Source organism: Melospiza melodia, chromosome 4, assembly GCF_035770615.1.
Source record: "Melospiza melodia melodia isolate bMelMel2 chromosome 4, bMelMel2.pri, whole genome shotgun sequence".
Classification (NCBI taxonomy): domain Eukaryota; kingdom Metazoa; phylum Chordata; class Aves; order Passeriformes; family Passerellidae; genus Melospiza; species Melospiza melodia.
The window spans coordinates 18,861,570-18,880,562 of NC_086197.1; the positions used below are offsets into that span (position 1 = coordinate 18,861,570).

The window sequence follows — 18,993 nt, forward strand, 5'->3', positions numbered from 1 at the left end:
TAATGACAGCAGTTTTGTCTTTTCCCACAGGATGTAATCCTAAACTGCTCAAAGTTCCACTGTTTGTGTAATGCTCTTCCTATGCTATACAGGATAGAGACAGACTTTTACAGGTTCACTAAGATAGGAAATGACCCCTAACATCAATGACCACTTAAACAGGAACTAGAAAAGGATCCATTTGTTTCTAACCAATATTAGATATCTTTCATGGAAGTAACATCCCAGCACAAAGTCCATTGGGTACAGGGTAATATAAATGAAGACCTGAGGGGAAAAAGAAAGAAACTATTGAAAAATACTACTATGCTAAACATTTTGCAAAGCAATTTTCTCACCTAGAACATCCTGCAGAGATGTCCTTATTAGCTAAAGGAGCTATGAAAAAAGGTCATCTCCTTATTTTGCTTTGAAGAAACAAGATTCACCTGAAAGCATACACAGGAGTGTACAGTAAAGTGAACTGTCAGGCAGCCTTTAAATACTGGACTGAGTCAGCCTCCTTGTCTGTCAAGTGAAGGGAAACCTCAGGGGGCTGCAGTTACGTGCCTGGATCTAACAGCCTTCCTGAGACAGAGCAGTGAACTGCCAGTGAGACACCAAACCCATCCTTTTGAATAAAAAGAGCTTCCACAGCTTCTCATGTCACTCACCTCCCTGTCTCAACTCATTCCAGTCAGCCCATGGGAGCTGATTCCCAGCCTCATTTTGGGGAAAGCAAGAGAGATACCACAGTTCCATAACCATTTTCCCTTTGGGCAGAGATTTTTGCCATCAGGAGCTGCTGAGTGCTTTTAGTGCTAATTGGCATTAGCCACACTCATTCCAGCACCACTTGGTGAATACATGATGTGAGATGCGAAATCTGCTGAAAGCAAAATCTCAGACCTTGATGGAGAGTAACAGCTCTACCCCTGCATCACAATCTTTCCAAAATATCCAGGTGACTGGCTATTTCTTCCCCCATGGAGGGGCATAACTCCCAACCTAAAACTCCTTAAAGGGTTAAATGTACCAATCCCTATACTCTTCCCAAGTCCCCACACCTCTGATGCTTTTTCTAACAGCACAATCTTCAGTTTCAATATAATCTTTTCAAACCTAATCTAAAATAGCACTTTCCTACTTGAACACAGAGCTATGTGAGCTGCTCTCTGTTCCTCACAATTGCCTACATATTCACCAGGAAAGAGAGAAGTAACAATGTACAGCAATTCAAATGCTTTCTTTAAAACAACATTAAAAATAAAGACCTTCAGCAGTACAGCGCTTTGCTCCTTGCAGGAGCTCCCCTTCAGCCAAAGGACTCCAGTGATTCCTTCACAATTCACAATGAGTGAATTGATTAGACCATGTGAATTTGATTAGACAATTGTGAATTGATTAGACAATGATTAGACCAATATTTTCTATCTTGAAGCTGAGGCAAAACCTTGAGTTAAGGGAATTTCAGTAAATATGGAAACACCTGGTGTTTTCATTCAAGATCTGTGCAGGCAAAGAAAGAGTAGGAGTTAGGCAAAGATTTCTCACCTCAATGCTGCTTTTGATTAATTACAGTGAAATTTCAGTCTTTTCTCCACTACTGTAAGCAGAATAAGATCCTTGAGAAAATACAGAAGACATGGATGAACCCAGTTACCCACTTTAAATTTCTACTTCGCTTCCACTGTGTTCCTCAGAAGACCCCTCTTATGTCTTTTTTCCCCTTTTCTTTTCCAGCTGAAGTAATGTTCTGTTTAGATATCCTCACTGAAATATCCACAGTGACTTTTATTCCTTAGAGAGCTCCACAGCACATCTCTCTGTGTGAATTTAGGCCATTTTTGCCAGCACGCATCACTTGACATTTAAAGTATCACCATGATACAAAGCTCCTGGCACACCAAAATCTACTTGGAGATTTTTGTCCTCCTTTACAGTCTCTACCAAATGTTTTCTCCTGTCCTTTTTTTCCAAACAAGAATTCTCTGCAAATGAAAAAGTACCCTGTTGACAGCCATGTGAAATACTTTGCCGCTCCAAAGAGCATACAGGTTCAGAAACAGATGGAAATTTAGACATTCTGCTTTATCTCAGTGAATCGATACCAGCGTGTGAAGGGTAGTGGAGGTTGAGGGTCTAAGGTCCACAGGGTTGTTCATCTCCCTTGCTCAGATGCCCCTTGGATGGGCATTTAACATCAGTGCTGAGAGCAGGAGGTTGCAGCTCTGAACTGCACAGAGGCTCCCAGACACACACACGTGCCCTTGTGAGTGTTTACAGCATTTGGAATGGGCACAAGTACTCATCTGCAGTTTTAAGAGAACATGTCCTAGCTGTGTTTGTCTTAGAGGATTTGGTTGCATTGGGGGTTTTTTGAGGCTATTCAAGTAATAGGAATATTTGATGAAGCAGCCTGCTGCATACAGATTTCCCAGAAATGAGAGAACAAAGATACACTGATGAGCTGTGCTTATCCACCTCCAGGGTGAGATATAAAATGTATGAACTGTTTCAGACCAAAACAAACAGGAATTTAAGAACCTACTGACTAAAATGATAGGACAGAGATGAGAGCTGGCAGAAGTTAAACTCACATCTTAATTATTATTGTCAGCATTTCATGGTACATACTCCAAACTCTGTTAGATAACTTACTCAATGAAAAGGTCTCCTGAAAAACCAAGTAACTCAGGTCAGCTATGCTGGACTGCTATCATTCTGTGTCCAGAGGTAGTCCCACCTGTGCCACTTAATAGCTGCAAAGTCTAACAGATGCAAGATTCCACCATTTGAGTGAAATGGCAATTTGACCCCAGACTTACGTGCTGCCCTTTGCTATGCCAAGACTCTCAATCAGTTCCCCTGCAGTGACCAGGCAGCTTTCCTGTTCCCTCATTTCTGGCACCTTGCTGCTCCAGTTTGGAGGTAAATCCCACACTGGTGCTTTGTCAATTGTCACCAACAGCTGTTGACTTTTCAGGACATATCCCCTGTCCTCATCAGTACCAGTGTTATTTCACACTTTATTCCCTGCAGTAACCCAAGACGAGCATCATCCGGTCTGGGTGTTCTAACCTCACATCCCTTTGTTGCTTTATATAAAATAGGCTCTTGCAGATCAGAAATCCAGAGTACGCAGTATGGAGTAATGTTTTGCTCCTGATGTAAAAATCTCAAATTTGCTTGCAACAAATATTCCTATATGAGGTTAACTTGATTTTAAATTTAATCTCATTGCTAAACAGATGTTTGCCTTGAGATCACCACAAACACACAAATGGGAGCTTGCCACTTTGAATCTGACCATAACCTACTGCTGTATGAAAATTCTGAAACACAAACTAATTTTCATAGATTAAAGATTGACATCAATCTTTCAGCCTCTTCACTGGTATTGTTGATTCCTACAAGCAGAGGCACAAATCTACATTTTAGGTGAACAAGTACTGACTCATGAGTCTCCAGTGTAGAGCAATTGCTGCTCTCACATTCAAGGAGCTGTGGCACGTTAGACATCCAATTATGGACCAGGTGGGGGAAAATGCCTTTGAATTTCCTTTATAGTTGCAGTTAATAATTTGACCTGTGATCTTACCTTTCATCAGAGGAGACTAAACATGTTAAAACTACTCAGCCTAAAAACAGTTTATGAAATGTTGGCTAGATTTAACATGTATATTCATATTACAGATCAGCAAACAAGCAAGTGTATGTTTTATCTGCCATTTCCAAAATAAGGAGAATGAACATGCGACTCCCTATTACTGACATTTTCAAAATTAATTTGAGGTAAACAGTTGGAAAAATAAACAAATTGGAAAGGGACATTTTCAAAAATGACCGTGCATCCATGCTTAGCTGATTATTGGTCTCAGCATGGGCATCCAACATAATCCCTTTTAATTTAACTAAAAAATAAAGGAAATACACCATGTTTTAAATTGCATATACATTCAGAAATTACATTATTTTTCCAATAACAAAGTTAATAAATGCAGAAAAGCATTTCTTTCTCTAAAGAATAACACACCCAGCTAGAGTCTTCCACACATGTGATATAGGTAACCTAGACAAAAATATTCCAAACTGCCAAATCCAGGAGCATGTTCAGCATCCCCCTTTGTCCCTTTTAGTCAACGCTTACTCCCAATGTTGTAAGAGGAGACAGAATCTTGGCTCTTTTTTTATTTGTTTGGGCTTTTTTTTCTTAGGGTTTCAATTTATCAATAGTTCTGGATAAGCTTGACTGCAACGAGCTGACTAAAGAGTCTTCTGAACACAACTGCTCCTCTTCCATGCATTAAAATTTTCTGGAAACTGAACTCCAAAACTCCTGGATTTCGTTCAAACACGTTTTCCCAGGGATTTATTTGGAATTTTCCAAGCTTTCAACTGCAAGTTCAGTCTGCACCTCCCATGAGGAGCAGCTGGGCTCCTTGCAGCTTGGCTGGAGGCACAAGGGGACTGCCTATGCCTAAGGGAATTCCCCAGCCTGGCCAAACCTCAAGGGAAGGCTGGAAAAGGTCTATGCCTGTGAGACACAGTTCCCATACTGAGACAGAATGCTAGAGGCACAGAAGCAGAGAGACGGAGCTGAAAAGCAACAAATCACTAAACTTCCTAGTAGGGAAGGGAGTGAGAGTTTTCTAATTCCTTAGAGATGTCTCAGCAGGGAAAGGAGCTTTTGTTTTTATCTGAGATGGCCAATACACATCAGGATTAATTAGTAGTCATTAGAAGATATTTTCCAATGAAAAATAAACTAACTAGGAAACAAGAGGACCTTCTGAATACTTTGAATTCAAAATGAAGCACAATTCTCACACACACAGCTCTCATTACAATGTTTTCCATTGCCTTGGGGAAACATATTTCACTGAAAAATTACAATTTTCTAACAAAAGAGTGTGACTTCAGAAGCCAGGTTCCTCCACAGGCACAGTGCTATTTTCACTACACAGACAAGTGCAAAATGTGAAGGGTAACACCCTCTAAATGAAACCAGAGCATCACACACCTCTGCCAGTTCCACTATTAATTTGTTCTGGAGAACCCACTTTCAAAATTATCCTGAAGCTTGCAACTGTCTTCTGAACAGGAAATTATCCCAAACAATATCTGAAAGTTGGGTTAGAAGATAATTTCTTTAATCAATTGTTTGAAATATTTTGTCTTAGTCAGATCAATATTAAATTGCTAGTTGGAGGTAGAGAATTATTCCATTACCTCTTTTAGAAGTGCAGAAAATTGCTTTAATTTGTCAACGGGAAAGAGAGAGAAATTTTCAGGCTTCATCAATAGACTTCATCAATTCATCAATACAGTCTCACTATAAACTCCTCTTCAACCACCTCCATAAGTAATCTTACAGAAACAAAAAAGTAATTTTTTCTGTTACAAGAAAAATAAAATGCACTTAGCAAAGATTGCTGCTAAACTAGGTTTTTGTACAGAAATCTACCTGCAATTAATTGAATAAACTTCTTTTGCTCTCTTAATTAGTGAGCATAATTCAGTATCAAACTGGCTTTTTCTTTTTTTTTTTTTGTAATTTGCTTTAGGTGTGTTTGATGAAATAAAGGACAACTGAATGGCAGCATTCCTCTGTTCCAAGCTCAGTGTGATGTTCACATGGGCAAATAACATCCTGCCATTAGTATGTGCCTGGACAATGAGGGAGAGGGTCTACAAAGGCAAATGGAGGGGCAAAAAAATAAAAAAATACAACCACAAAGTAAAGCAGATCTTCACAGGAATCAGTGAGAGCTTGGAGCCTGATCTAAAGTCCCCTGCAGATGACGGCAGCCCTGAATCAAACCCTCAGCATTACACAGCCGAGCTCTGCTCAGCTTTGCAGGAAAGTTGAATTCCTGGTCCCTTGCTTAGCAGAGGTAGACATCTCTTTCCCAAGACTGTGTTAACTTTTGAAGGAAGCATTATTCCTTCCTCCCCAGCCAGTAAAAAAGACCAATTTTTGTACAATGGAGACTCCTTCAAAGGAGGAAGAAAAGGTTATGTATGAGCACTCAGGAGGAAGAAGTCCCAACACTCAGGTGCAATAACCACCCAACAGCAGAGAGAGTTACAGTTTGCCAGACATTCATTACCCTAGCCTAGAAAAATGGCACAATAGATCATTGCAAGTAAAACAACTGGCTTTTCCCTCCCTCACTGTCATTCCCAAAGCCCCTCTTGCCTTTCCTTCTCAATTCTCAAGCCACTTTCCACAGCACTGAATGTGCACAGTACTGAGCACCAGGAGCAAACAGGATCAGGTACACTCGGAGAGCTGTGCTGGATGCTGCTCATCTCAAACCACCAGCACATACACCACAGCATCATGTGTGATGAGAGCTGCCTTTCCTCATGGATTAGAGGAAGGAGTCCAGCAATCTTGAAACACCTTCAGTGCTTGTGGACAAGATTGGCCATTATGTCACTAAGCATTACGTCATGAAGCTTGTCAAGCCTAAAATTCAACAGTTCCTGCAAGAACCCACTTACCAGCTATCCAAGGAGCCTGACACAGACATTTTACACCTGTTCTGTTTCCTGCTGCTTTTGCAAAAGAAATCCATGTAGCTCACACTCATACTTCCAGGAAAATTAAAAAAAAAAAAATCTCCAAGTCCAACACCTCAGATAGCCAGGCTAGGTAGAAAACAGAGAAGTGCCTCCCACCAGTGTGCCAAACTGAAACTGGGAAATCTAAAGCAGGAGGAAGAAAAGAGGTAATACAATCAAAGGCTAATTCCTGGAAGAGAAAGCTTGCTGGTGAGCTGATCAGTGTGAGTCTGCTGAAATGATGTATGGCGGGGTGGGGAGGGCATGTGTGCACACACATGCACACAAACGTCAGCCCCTTCCTTGGAAGTGGATTAGGTGGCAGATGGTGTCAGAACCTGAGCTGCTGTCAAGAGCAGAGTTCACACTGTCCTGCTCTCCTGTGCTTAGAGATGAAAGCAGCACAGACAAGCCATTAAAAAAGGCTGATAAATAGCTGACAATCAGCTTTGCCACTGGCAGCGAGTGGAACGACATCCCTTCGCTTGCTCCCTTCTCCCTCCAGAGCCCTTACAGCCAAAATCCTCTCTGAAATGGAGACGAAAGAGGAAACAAACGTGTGTGTGCAATCTCCCAGCGTGAGAAATATCAGAAGCTCAGTTTTTCACAGAGAAACTAGAACCTGCTATTACCAACCCAAATATCAGAACCCAAGACAGAGTGGGGGGAAGCAGAACACTCAGCTTAAGATCTATTAAAAGCAAAGTGAGCAGGAGAAAAAGAAAAAAAAATAACAACAAAGAGAAAGGAAGAAAAAACCCACTGCCCTTGATTGCCAACACAATGAAAATAAATGAGGGAAATCATGCTTGGGAGGGGCACACCAGCTGAAAGCAGTCACAATGACTTTGTGCAGGCACCCCTGTTATTACTAATTATTGCAGATAATAAGGGTTTTCAGGCTGAGCAAAGGGATTTTTTTCAATTCCTAAAACCTCATTCTCTGTGTCCTGTCACCTACCTCCCCCTTTTCTTTGGCCTCTGAGCACCTGCTTTACATAGCTTTCCCTGTATTATCATTAGCCTCGTGGATAATTGATAGCTGTGCTCGTCCAGCTGATGCTAAGAAAAGAAAGACAAGGTGGTTCCACACACACTTGCTATAAATAGACTCACAACATGGCCAGCCTTTGCCAACATCTGATGATGCCTTCCCTCCTGGGTACTAAAGTTAGCTGGTTTCTCAAAGTCAGGGAAGAAAAGGAAAGCAAGGTAAAATGCCTTCAATTAATTTTGCAGAGATTGAAGGGATAAAAATAAGAGTGGGGCTTTATATTTTTATGACATGCTAAAAATACTCACTTTATTAAACCTTTAGTGCAGTTTGCAAAGCAGAGTTTAAAGGCTTGCTTTTTTTCTTTTTTTTTTTTTTTTTTTTGCAGCAAGTGTGAAGCTCCAAATATTTATCTGGTGATGGAGTCTTGGTCAATAGGGCTGAAAAGGGTCATGAGCAGATCTCTGCTGAGTACAGCACGTGGGAGCAGGACAGAGATGACACAAGCTCTCAGCAGCACTGAGCCCCAGTAGCTCTGCAAAGCCAAAGTGCTCATGCTCCCAGCTCTGAGGCTGAAGGCTGTCAGTGCTGAGAGCAGGGCAATCTCAGCTGCCTCTGCACGGCTGCCAGGAGGCTCAGCCTGCCTCAGGCACTGACTCGGCAGCAAAGCCTCAAACCTCAGCTCTGGTTGGTTCTGGGCACTTCTGGGGCAGCCTGCTGACCTATCCTTCACCAGACATGCCAGAGGTAGGTTCCAGCTGGATAAACTTGAGTCTAGCTTAGCCCATCACCAAAGGAGCTATGATGCTCCATGCAGCTCCCCCTTGGTGAACTCTTGCTTGCTGTTGAGTGTCCCCAAAGCCCTTTCCAGCGCTGCAGCACAGAAATTCCCTTTGCAGGATTCACCCAGACTTTTGGCAGGTTCACCTCCCCGCCCAGTTTACCCCACTTCCCAACCTTGCCTCTCATTGCATTTTCTCCTCCTTTGACAAAAAGCTACCCCAACATGATGTAGGCTACAAAATCACCTGCTCCCAAATTGGAACAGATGTTTATCTATTTTTGCCTTATTCATTGTATCCAGGTGGACTTTGCAGATCAAGATGATCTTTTTCCCCTTAACATAAAATTTTTATTTTGGGACATTCTTAGTGCCTTCCATCTACAAACACTAATATAGGCTCAGTTCTCACTCACCAAGCTTCACCAGTACAAATAAAGCAAGGAGAAATTTAAAATTTTTCCTACTGAGAAAAGCAGCTGCAAGAAAGTGTTTGCCCCAGCACATGCCAAGGTATTGGCACTGCTTTTGTCCTTGCAGTAGCCACCTCCCATTTCAGAGCTGATGAACTCATAGATGCCCTCAGAACTCTCTCATTTTCTTTCTGAAAGCCATTTTAGACTGCAGGAGTACAGCAGCATGAAAACAAACAACTGTTTGTCCTAATCTTCAATCAAATACCAAAAGAAAGAAAATGTGGCTCTGTGTGTTCTCAAACACAGTGTCCAGTCACGACACAAGAGCAGCATCTCAGACCTCAGGGAAGGGGAAAAAGAAGAGAACCTAAGCCAAGCCTCCATGCAGCTCTGACAGGCAGCCTGCACACAGCAAGAACAGTGGTACAAAGCCACACAACTTTGAGGAGTGGGAGGAGGACTTTTGCTTAAAAAAGCTCCAGAAATCTGCATAAGGTGGAGGCTTCATCTTAAACTTGTAGCTTGAAGCTATCAAGAAAACTGCATCAGGAGCAAAAGAAAAAAAATCCTTTTATAAAATTGCTTACCTAGTCAGTGCAGGAGGGCAATCACTCTACGGATGAAACAAAGAATAAAAGCATTCAAACAGTTTGTCCTCTCACCAGCCAAATAAGTACCCACTAAAATGGAAGCTTTAAATACTTAATGTCCTAAACAAGCAAATTTACCCACAACAAGACTGCTGGTTCAACACAAACCATCAGCACTCACAATAAAGTTGATAGAGGTTTTACATTAGCTGCACTATTACCAGTTGGGGACAGATGAAACCCACTCACAGAAGAAAAGGTGAAACAGTAGCAGAAAGACAGGGATCAGATGGAGAACAAGTGACCTTTCCCACCTTCGTTACACTTGCAAAAAGCACTTGAACATCACCAAAAGTGTGGGAGACAATTTAGCAGGGATCAGTGCTTGCAGTCTCAATAGATTATGCTGCTATTTTGAGATTGTGTAAGAGAACAAATTAACCTTCTTTATAAATCTTGGCTTACTTTAATAGATGTACTGGATATTGGACTAGAAATAACATCTTTTATTCCTTTAATTTCTGTACTGATTGACCTTCCTTACAACAAATATCCACCATTTGAGCACTGGCACCATCAACCACATGGTCAAACCCTCAGCTGCTTGACTGGTGTCTTGCTGACACACTTGTGACTAAAACAATCCCCACCCTGAGACCAGCAATGCCTTTCCCACAAGCTCATGTTAGCAGAAACCTTGGAGATTTTCCCACCTTTCCTTACAACAGATGGCCCTGTGTGTTTCCCCAAGATCACCTGGGTATTTTCACTACCAAATTACCACTCCAGCAGGGACCCAGGAAGCTGGCAATGTCTGACATTGATGGCTCCTTGCAGCACAGGAGAGTTTTTCAAATACTGTGCTAGAGGGCTTGATTTTATTACAATAATATGCAAGTTCCTTAAAAATTTAGGCACAAGAAAATTCAGCATTCCCCCCCCCCATATATTCAGACTTGTCAATTATGCAAATACAGAAACACTAATCAATGATCAGCATAGCCCCATCCAATGCCCCATTTATTTTTGGTTTTACATGTCAAATGCTTTTCCCCCAACACTTTCAAAAATCACAGAAGAGTTGAGATTTTCTTTGACAAGTCTGCACCCTTCCACCCCTCATATAGGCAGAAAAGCATTTTTCTGTGCATTAGCCAAAAACGTGATTGATTTCCACCTATGTTCAGCCCACCACCAAAATTCTGCATTTCAAATGCAACTTTAATATAGCAACCTATTTTACTTCCAAGTGGGCTGAACACCCAGAAGTTACTAATGGAGAAGTCTAGTGTGGAGCATACAGAGGAAACAGGAGTGGAAAGTTTCCGGATGAAAGGAAAAAGTTATTTCCCAATGAAAACATAAGTCAAAGGAGCAATGCTCATAATGGTGACAATTGCAGATGGAAATCTAATTGGAGATCAAGAGAGGCCAGGTGAGCTGAAGCTAAGCCTAGGAAAGTGAAGCCTGGCTTAGAAACATCATCGTGCTGTTATTTCACTGCACACAGAGAGCTCAGCCTGACAGATTCTGTCTTGCTGAGGATGCCTGAGGCCTCACCCCATCCACCACTTAGTCTGTTGACTCAATCTTTGACTGTAAATGAAAAATTTATAAAAGGCCTGGTAGGGAGAGTGGTTGAATGGTTGCAACCCCCTCCAGAACAATTCCTTCATGGTGCTTACAAATCAGAGCATGTGTTTGGCACTTGCCTCTCTCTGACAGAGTTCAGCCACAAATGAGTGCCTGGGGTAGGCATCCCAGCCTCCCTTAAAATGCTGCTTTGCAGGCAGACCAGAACAAGTGAGAAATAGTGTGCCTCAGGCTATGCTCATCAACTCATTCAGAGCACAACATACTTGGAAGTCTGGCTTAAAAGTAGTAGCATTTGTAGGCACATCTCTTGCTGCAAGAACAAATCTTGCAGATTTGCAGGAGAATCCCATGCATCCTCCTGGGTTTTTGCCATTCCTGGCTGGGCACCCCAAGCTAACAGGAATTTCCCTAAAACTCTGCCTGTCACAGCTTGTCATGGCTGTTCCAGGGCAGAGCAGATATGCAGGAGAATGACAGCAAGCTCTCTTTAAAAAGACATTTCAGGCATTGATCACAGTTTTGAGCATTATTTGCACTGTACACTTTCATCTGTCAGCCACTCAGGATACACAGACCACATCTGCTTCTTGAGGACAGAATTTGCTCCTACCACTAAAATAAAATCTTTATTACACAAGTTACTCAAAAATATGCACACTACCCAGTGCTGCATACACTGAGGGTATTCTCTGAACAGCAGGAAGGTATTAGAAACTGGAATTAAACTGTGTCCTCACCCTAAATTTATGTAGCAAATGTACAGGCAGAGGCAGCATGGAGGGCATTTTTGTTAGGTCATCTAGACAGTCATACCCTGTAGCTGTGGAGATTTCATTTCCTTTGGCAAAGGCTGCCCACTTCCATCAGGGAGATCAGGGGAAGCACAAAGATAAGCTTGCATGGGAGCTCACAGGAACATGTGTATCTGAGGAGTTTCTCAAGGTGCTGTGTCTGCAAAGTAACACATTGTCACCCTTGGGGGCTCTTTCTTTTTCAACCCTCTCCTTTTATTTTCTCACAGTTTTGTTGCTTGTTTTATAGCTCTATTTTTTTTTCCTGAGGTTTTTGTTGTTTACTGCTCTCTCCATCCCCTGCACTCCTCCCCTTTAAAATTAATGCTCTCTCTCAAACCTTTTGCTTTGCTTAGGTAATAGAACATTTTCTTCTCCTTTCCCTGCTCTCACCTTTTAGATCCATCCCCCACACCTCTCTAATTCAATATCCCTGTTACACTTCTGCTCTCTGCTTTCCCTCCTTCTTCCACCTTCACCATTTAATCTCCTCCCCTCCTATTGCCTTACAAATCTCTACCTTCCTTGCCCTGATCATTTTCTCCACTAACCATTCCTCCCTTCCCCTTTTATCTGGCTCAGTTCCTACTCCCCCACTTCACTCCTACCCACACAGCACGCATTGTGCCTTTCTCCTCCTGCCCCAGTTCCAAACCTCCTCATCATATTTCATTTTCCTGAATTCTATTCAGGTTCTCATACCAGCCTATCTCCCTTCATCATGTTACTGCATATTTCCCATCTCCTAAATTTTTCCTTCCCCATCCACCATCTCCATTTATGACAGTTGTGGGATTGTTACTCTTATTAACAGCTATGACCTATTAAAATTTTGGACATATCTTTTTCTGATCAGAGCTAAAGCCCCTTCATCCTCCTGTGCTATTTGTTTGTCTGTAAGCCCCACACACATCTCATTCCTGCCACGTGCACTCTTCTGTCACAAGCAGTGCAAATGCTCTCCTCATGTGTAATGATTTCATCCTAGGATAGCCCACATTCATGGAACTGTGTCACACAACTCACACAGCAGCTCTTTCTGGTGGGACAAGCTCACAACTTGCTATTTACTCCATGAACACTGAAATTAGCCTGATTTCAGATTTCACCTGCAGACTGACTGACAAACCCTCTCTCTGTCAGCCTTGCCAGCACAGTCTGGTCCATGTCTGTGTGTGCACAGCCCAGGATGAGCAGGGAACACTTCCCTGTGTCCACTGATCAGCAGCAACGTGAGCTCTAACTAAAGCTATGCCAACCACCAGATGCCAAAGGACAAATAGAATTCTTTCTCAATGTGAGGTGTAGGGGATTTTTTAGTAGACAGAGGGGCATGATTATAATAAGTTATTAAAAAGGAAAAAAAAAAAAACCCAACAAGCAAGTGAGATCAACAGACAAAACCCAATTAAGAAAATCACTCAATCAACCTCCCAGGGTTGGGTTAGCTCAGGGGACTGTTCAGTAGGATCTTCAATACCAACAACTGAAATTGCATACAGATGGTTCTGCTCTGTACTGTGGTGATGTAAACAGAAGCTATCCTTAACCTCCTGCATCCTCCCCTTACTCCCAGATTCAAATGACTGCATGATCTGGCATTTCAAATCCAAATGAAAAAAACACAATACCTGGTGAGAGATGTTCTTCTCAGCAAGAGGTCTGGCATCAAGCAGAGAATAAATACAAGCACCCAGGCTCTTGGAGCTACTACAGCACTGGAGAAAATAGTTTTTTTAAAAGCCAAACAAAACTGACATTTTAAAGATTTCTGCTGCTTTTATCCTCTGCATACATTTATCCTAATTTTATTGAAATGGCATTGCCTGAAGACCAGAGAAGAAAGTTGCTCTGCAACCTTTTTTACATCTAGGAGAAGGGATGTGGCTCCTGTGGCCTTGCAGAATAGGGGACAGAGTAAGATATCATAGCCACAAACCTTAACTTGTGTCCCTCGTGCACTTGCCACTCAGCTTCTAATGTCCCTCCATCATCTGCCATCTCCCTCTCCTCTCCTCTGACTCTTCAGAGAGGGAACATGACAGGACTGTCAATAAAACTGCTCCTGTTGACTCCAACTAACATGGAGAACACGTCCTCTAGAGCTGAGGACATTTTCATACACAAATGTTGTTCTGCAGCAAATAACTTGAGGATATTGCTGCAGCTGGGTAAAGGTGTTTTTAATCCAAAATGCTGGAACCTTGTGCTTAACCATTCCATCATTCCCCCCACTCCTCCCCAAATCCTTGAGGTGCTTCTGCTGGTAGCTAGTTGCCATAGGAACCCTAATCTTTATGTGTTTTGCTCGTTAAATAAACTAGCATCAGAACTCTTCTTTTCGGCTCCTCTGTCCTTCTCCTCCCTTTACCCCTCCCTCCTTCCTTGAAAAAGAGATCAAAAAGATAATGTGTTTGATAATCACCCTTTCCTCCTCTCTTCCTTTCTCCACAGGGCCTATGAGCTTTCCAAGTCCGATATCCAGAATTTGGCAGAAATAGCCACTGTGGTGCAGAGGGATGCATTAGGCCTGACTGCTCTCTGGATTTTTCCAAAGAGAAATCAAAAGCAAGGCAGAGAGCACGGGGTAGGATAATGCAGCTTGAGAACCATGCTATGAAAACAGAGACCCCTAATCCCAGCTATTTTAGATGAAACTTTCCAGCATTTCCCATGACAACTCCCTTCTCCTAAAGTCCACACTATCAGCCTTATCCTACCTCACTATACATCAGCAATGCAATTTTAATGCCATTAGTGAGGGGACAGCCCTGAGAAGGTGTTTCAGAGATGAAAACTGAAAACAGAAAGCAAAGGAGGCTAAACATATGAGAAACACCAAAAAGACAAGATGTTTGCAGTGGCCTCGAGCTTTCTAAATGAAGTTTTTTTTCCGTACTATGGACCAGAGATCTAGGCCAGAATTATGTAGGTCTCAAACAAACCTTGTTTCTTCTGGTCTTAAGCCAATACTTAGAAGGTGATAACTCCCACTCAGAGACACCATATTTTTCTTCACGTATTTTCTTGTAACAGAGACAAAAAACTAGGGGCAAGAGTTGCTTTGTGCATGTCTAGTTGTCTAACCATGCTTTCCATCTCGGGAGGAATACATATATAAATATATATATGTGTGTATATATATGCTAGATGCAGAGATTGCTAAGTTGTTCTTCCCCTCCTAATTTTTAGTACAACAAATATCATTCAGAGAAAGAGCAACGCTATCTCACTCATTTGCATGGAAGTAAATACCTAGAAAATTAGTGATTTCAAGATGGAAAACAACAGGCAGAATATTTCAAGAGGCTGAATTCCCACTGCATGCAACACCAAAGCTAATGAGGACCCTATTTACCTGAATTTACCTGAAATTAATAACTAGTTAATCATTCACCCACACCACAACAAAATAGCCTCACACCATAGCAGAAGCATCAGTTTCAGCATCATTTGGGCATACCCAGGGATCTGCAGCAGCTGTTCACTGGCATATGAATCATGGTCCCCATGGAAGACTTGGCATTGCTCAGCCTGCCTCCAGTGGATAAAAGCACAATTCTGAAAGCAGTTGGACTACTGATTTCTAGTTAATTCAAGGCTTGGGCTGGTCTGAGTTTAGCTGAAAGACCCAGCAGCTATGGCAAATAACTGCCAGAGAAGCAGTCTCTGTTACACTGTGGTTTACAATGAGTTGTCCTTTTGCTGTGCTTTGCACAAGGTCCCCTGCTTGCCCAGCACACATGGGTGCTCGTGTACCTCTTTATCAGGAAGGCAGCTAGGCTTCCTCCCAAACTCTTTCAGAAATATACTTTCTTAAATTAGCAGCCCTAAATTTTAAGTGCAAAGTTCAGGCATAATTCAGATGGAGCTTCATATATGCAACTTGGCTAACTTTACCCCCACTGGTCTGTATTCTGCTAAACTATAAACTCTTATGATCTGGATCCTTCTGACATGCCCACTACTTGTTACTCCTTACAAGAATGTGGGAAACAGCACTCAAGGAGCCATCTCTGGAAATATTTATGTATGTGTGCTCAGGCCCACAGGTAGAAAGAAGAGACAAGTGAATAAAACAACACTAAGTTGAGCTAAGGTTCATTCATTCTGGATGAAGGTGTTGCGAAACCTACTTTAAATTAATCTGCCCCCTGTTAGAAGTCTCTTTTCTTTCATAAACATGGTCCTAATTCTTCAGCAAAGCCATTTTAAAATTCAACCTAAGTTTCCTCTCTCCCTCTACTTTACTTTTTTCATTTCTCTGTGGGGGCTGCTTTTTTTGAAGAGGTGTACATGGGAATCCCAGGTGGCTTTGCTACCCCTCTTGTGTAAAGTATATTCTGGGCTCTCAGAGTGCACAGATCAGCAGGAAAGCACTGTGGGGGCTATTTCTTCTTCTTCAATCCCCATGAGTCTCCTACCTCCAGTTTTGCTCAGAGATTCATAGCTGAACAACCTTAGAAACAAATTCAGCTGAAACTATTTCAACTGAAGCCTCCTTTGGGTTTGTACCTGAACCAGGAAGAGGTGGTGTAGGGACCAAGGGGAAGATTGTCCAAGATCTATTCATTAAGTTAACCATTTGCCATTTACTTGAGATTATGCTTCCAGTCCCTCAGAAGGTTTGCATCCTCTATTTTCACAAGCTTCACAAGGTAAACACTAGGTGGGCTCTGCAAAGAGTTCAAAGGGTTTTTTAGAAGAGCTTGGCACAGCAGTTTTCATTCCTTTCCCCTCCATGTTTTCCAGTTCAGCCCATGCAAAATTTCCAGTGTCCTCCTCAGTTTATGAATCCCTGCCTCACTGAGACTTCTCTGCCACCACTCCCCACTCACACAGTGACTCAGACTTATTAAGAGAACTTCTCTTTTTCTAGTTCCTCACCTCCAACACACTCAATGCATTAAGGCACATACTCCTGCACATATTTGAAATCCTCACCCAACCACCCTCTCTCATCCAACTTTCCTCCTACAGTTCTTGCACTCCCCCATCCTGGGATGACAGACACAGTCAAAACCCACCCAAATTAGTTAGTTCAACTTTTACTTGCACTTCTGGCTTCTCTCAAGATTATTTTGAGCTGGTACTTGAAGACACCAGGACAAGAAGGTCTAAGGTAGCTCTCCTCTCCCACCAGCACAGCCTTTGGCAAAGGTGAGGTTTGTCATGCAGAGAAGATCATTCATGACCAGACTTTTACTTACACTTCTGGCTTCTCTCAAGATTATTTTGAGCTCCCAGGTGGGGAGAGGCCTCAGTGCAGCTGCACAGGGGTCTGGCTCTGACCCACATGCTGTGTGCAGACCACAGCCATGGACTGGCTTAAGAACCTACTGGTTCCTCTGACTAGTGACATTCTGTCCCATGGAAGAAGAGGGATTTGTATATCACTGTTTACCCCTGCTTTAAGATGTTTAGGGCAACAAAATCTTCTCATCGTGTTTTAGGACCAGCAGGTACCCTAATGTCCCAGGCTATGGATGCTCTGTAGGCAGTGGTGCTTGGGTGGTCACTGGGCATAAAGCAGGAGGTTGAGACAAGACACAAAAAAACCCTTCCAGCCCCTGGCTCAGCACAGGAAGGACCACAAGCTGCAAAGCAATGCTGGCACTGCAGGGGAAAGAAGGCTTTTGCTAAAGCTGGGGATTTGCTCAGATTGACACCTCTGCTGCTGTACAGAGCTCTGCACATTCGCTCGTGCTTGCTTTTGTTCCTTTTCCATAACCAGCAACAGGTGGGGAGGAGTGGGCTGTACATGCAGAAGGAGGATGCAGTGGGAGCAGAGAACATGTTCCTGACATTCAGGGATATATGTAGGGAAAGCTGTCTGCCTGGAGCAGAGAGGGGCTGGGAAAGGCAAGGGGCTGCTGAGCTGTGGGTCGCTTTGGTAGGGACAGAGTTCTAATTCTGGCAGCATCAGGTGGGAGTTGGGAAAATGGCTGAGGAGAAGGCTGAAGCAGAAGGAGTGCACAGATCAGACTAAATGAGGGAATCTGCATCCTTTGTACCAAATGTAGATGCTCTTAAAATAGTCTTCTGTCACACTTGTGTACTGGTTAAGAAACAGTGTCCATTTCTGAAGCATAATTCTGTGTGTCTTCATTCCATACCCACTGGCAAAATGCTGGAAACACCTAGAGCTAGGCAAATGGCTTTGCTTTCTGTGCAACAGTATTTTGCTTTTCCCTGATCCAGGCAACTGTAGTTCATGCACATCACTTCTACTCCAACATTAGAATCTTACCTGACCAAAGACTTCCAAGTCTAACCCATTGGGGATGTGCATAACCAAGTGACCCTGCTGGAGACCTACAAGGAAAATTAAACTGTGGCTCATCTCAGCTAAAAGATTATTCTCTAATTTCAGTGCAACCCTCCCAGACACCTTCTCCCACAGAACAGGTTTCTGATTTGCCCTGCACTGCTCTGCTTTCTGGATAACAGGAATTGGATTAATTTTATTCCTCACTCAGAGGCCAGGCATACAGCATTTATCATCTTAGTGTCCAAATTTGCAGCATAAGCCTCACACATGAAACACCAAAGGGAAACAGAGCTAAGGAGAAGAGACATAAGAGAAAGGTTGCCCTCTTCATTTTTCCAGGATTTTTATTGGGTTGAATTTTAAACACTCTGAAAAGTTGCTATACTACTTTACCCAAAAAGATGTTCAATCATTCTAATTCTGCATCTGGATAAGTGGACAAAAGAACCACACATTTGCTGTTCTGAGAATAACTGAGACATCAGTAACAGAGAGGCAAGCATAAACCAAGACACCTCATCTTTGAGCATGAAGATATCACTCCTGTGAAAAAGGAGATTATAAAATATCTGGACACACACTAACCTAGGCCTCTGTGATGAGATGCCAATAAATGCTTCAGCTCCTGTTAATTATGGTGGTGTTTCTACAATGATGAGATGACTTCTCTGTGGAGAAGAGCTCTCATCAGGAAATTGGTTCTATTGCAATTAACATCTTTGAATATCCAAATTTAACATCCTCCTTGAGCCTTCTCCCTTATTTCAGGAAGTTTGTGATCAATCAAGTCCTGAAATAGAGCTGGAGATCTGGGATTCAGGGAAGGGGGAGGAGTTCTGTGTTTGGGGGCAGGAGGGTTAAGTACACCACAGTTTCAAAATCAGCTGGTTGATGTCTCCAGCAGCATTTCCACCTCTCATCCCCATATACATAATTTCCAAGAAAGCTGTTATCACCATCACCACTATTTAGAGTCAGAATAGGTGACACATCCATTTCCCTGCC

General features: G+C 42.5%; 1 protein-coding gene across 7 annotated transcripts in view; it reads right to left on the minus strand.

Moving 5' to 3' along the window:
• DGKI (diacylglycerol kinase iota) overlaps positions 1-18,993 on the minus strand; it is a 202,143-nt gene that overhangs the window by 155,837 nt on the left and 27,313 nt on the right. For 3 of the 7 annotated variants that reach the window (XM_063154102.1, XM_063154103.1, XM_063154100.1), the window contains exon 1: positions 6,490-6,566. The exons of 3 other annotated variants lie outside the window; for them this stretch is intronic. In XM_063154102.1, coding sequence (XP_063010172.1) covers positions 6,490-6,563 — 74 coding nt within the window. In that variant the 5' untranslated portion in view covers positions 6,564-6,566. Of the gene's footprint in view, positions 1-6,489; positions 6,571-18,993 lie in introns of those variants that run through there. One more of the 7 variants, XM_063154099.1, reaches the window with a different exon arrangement.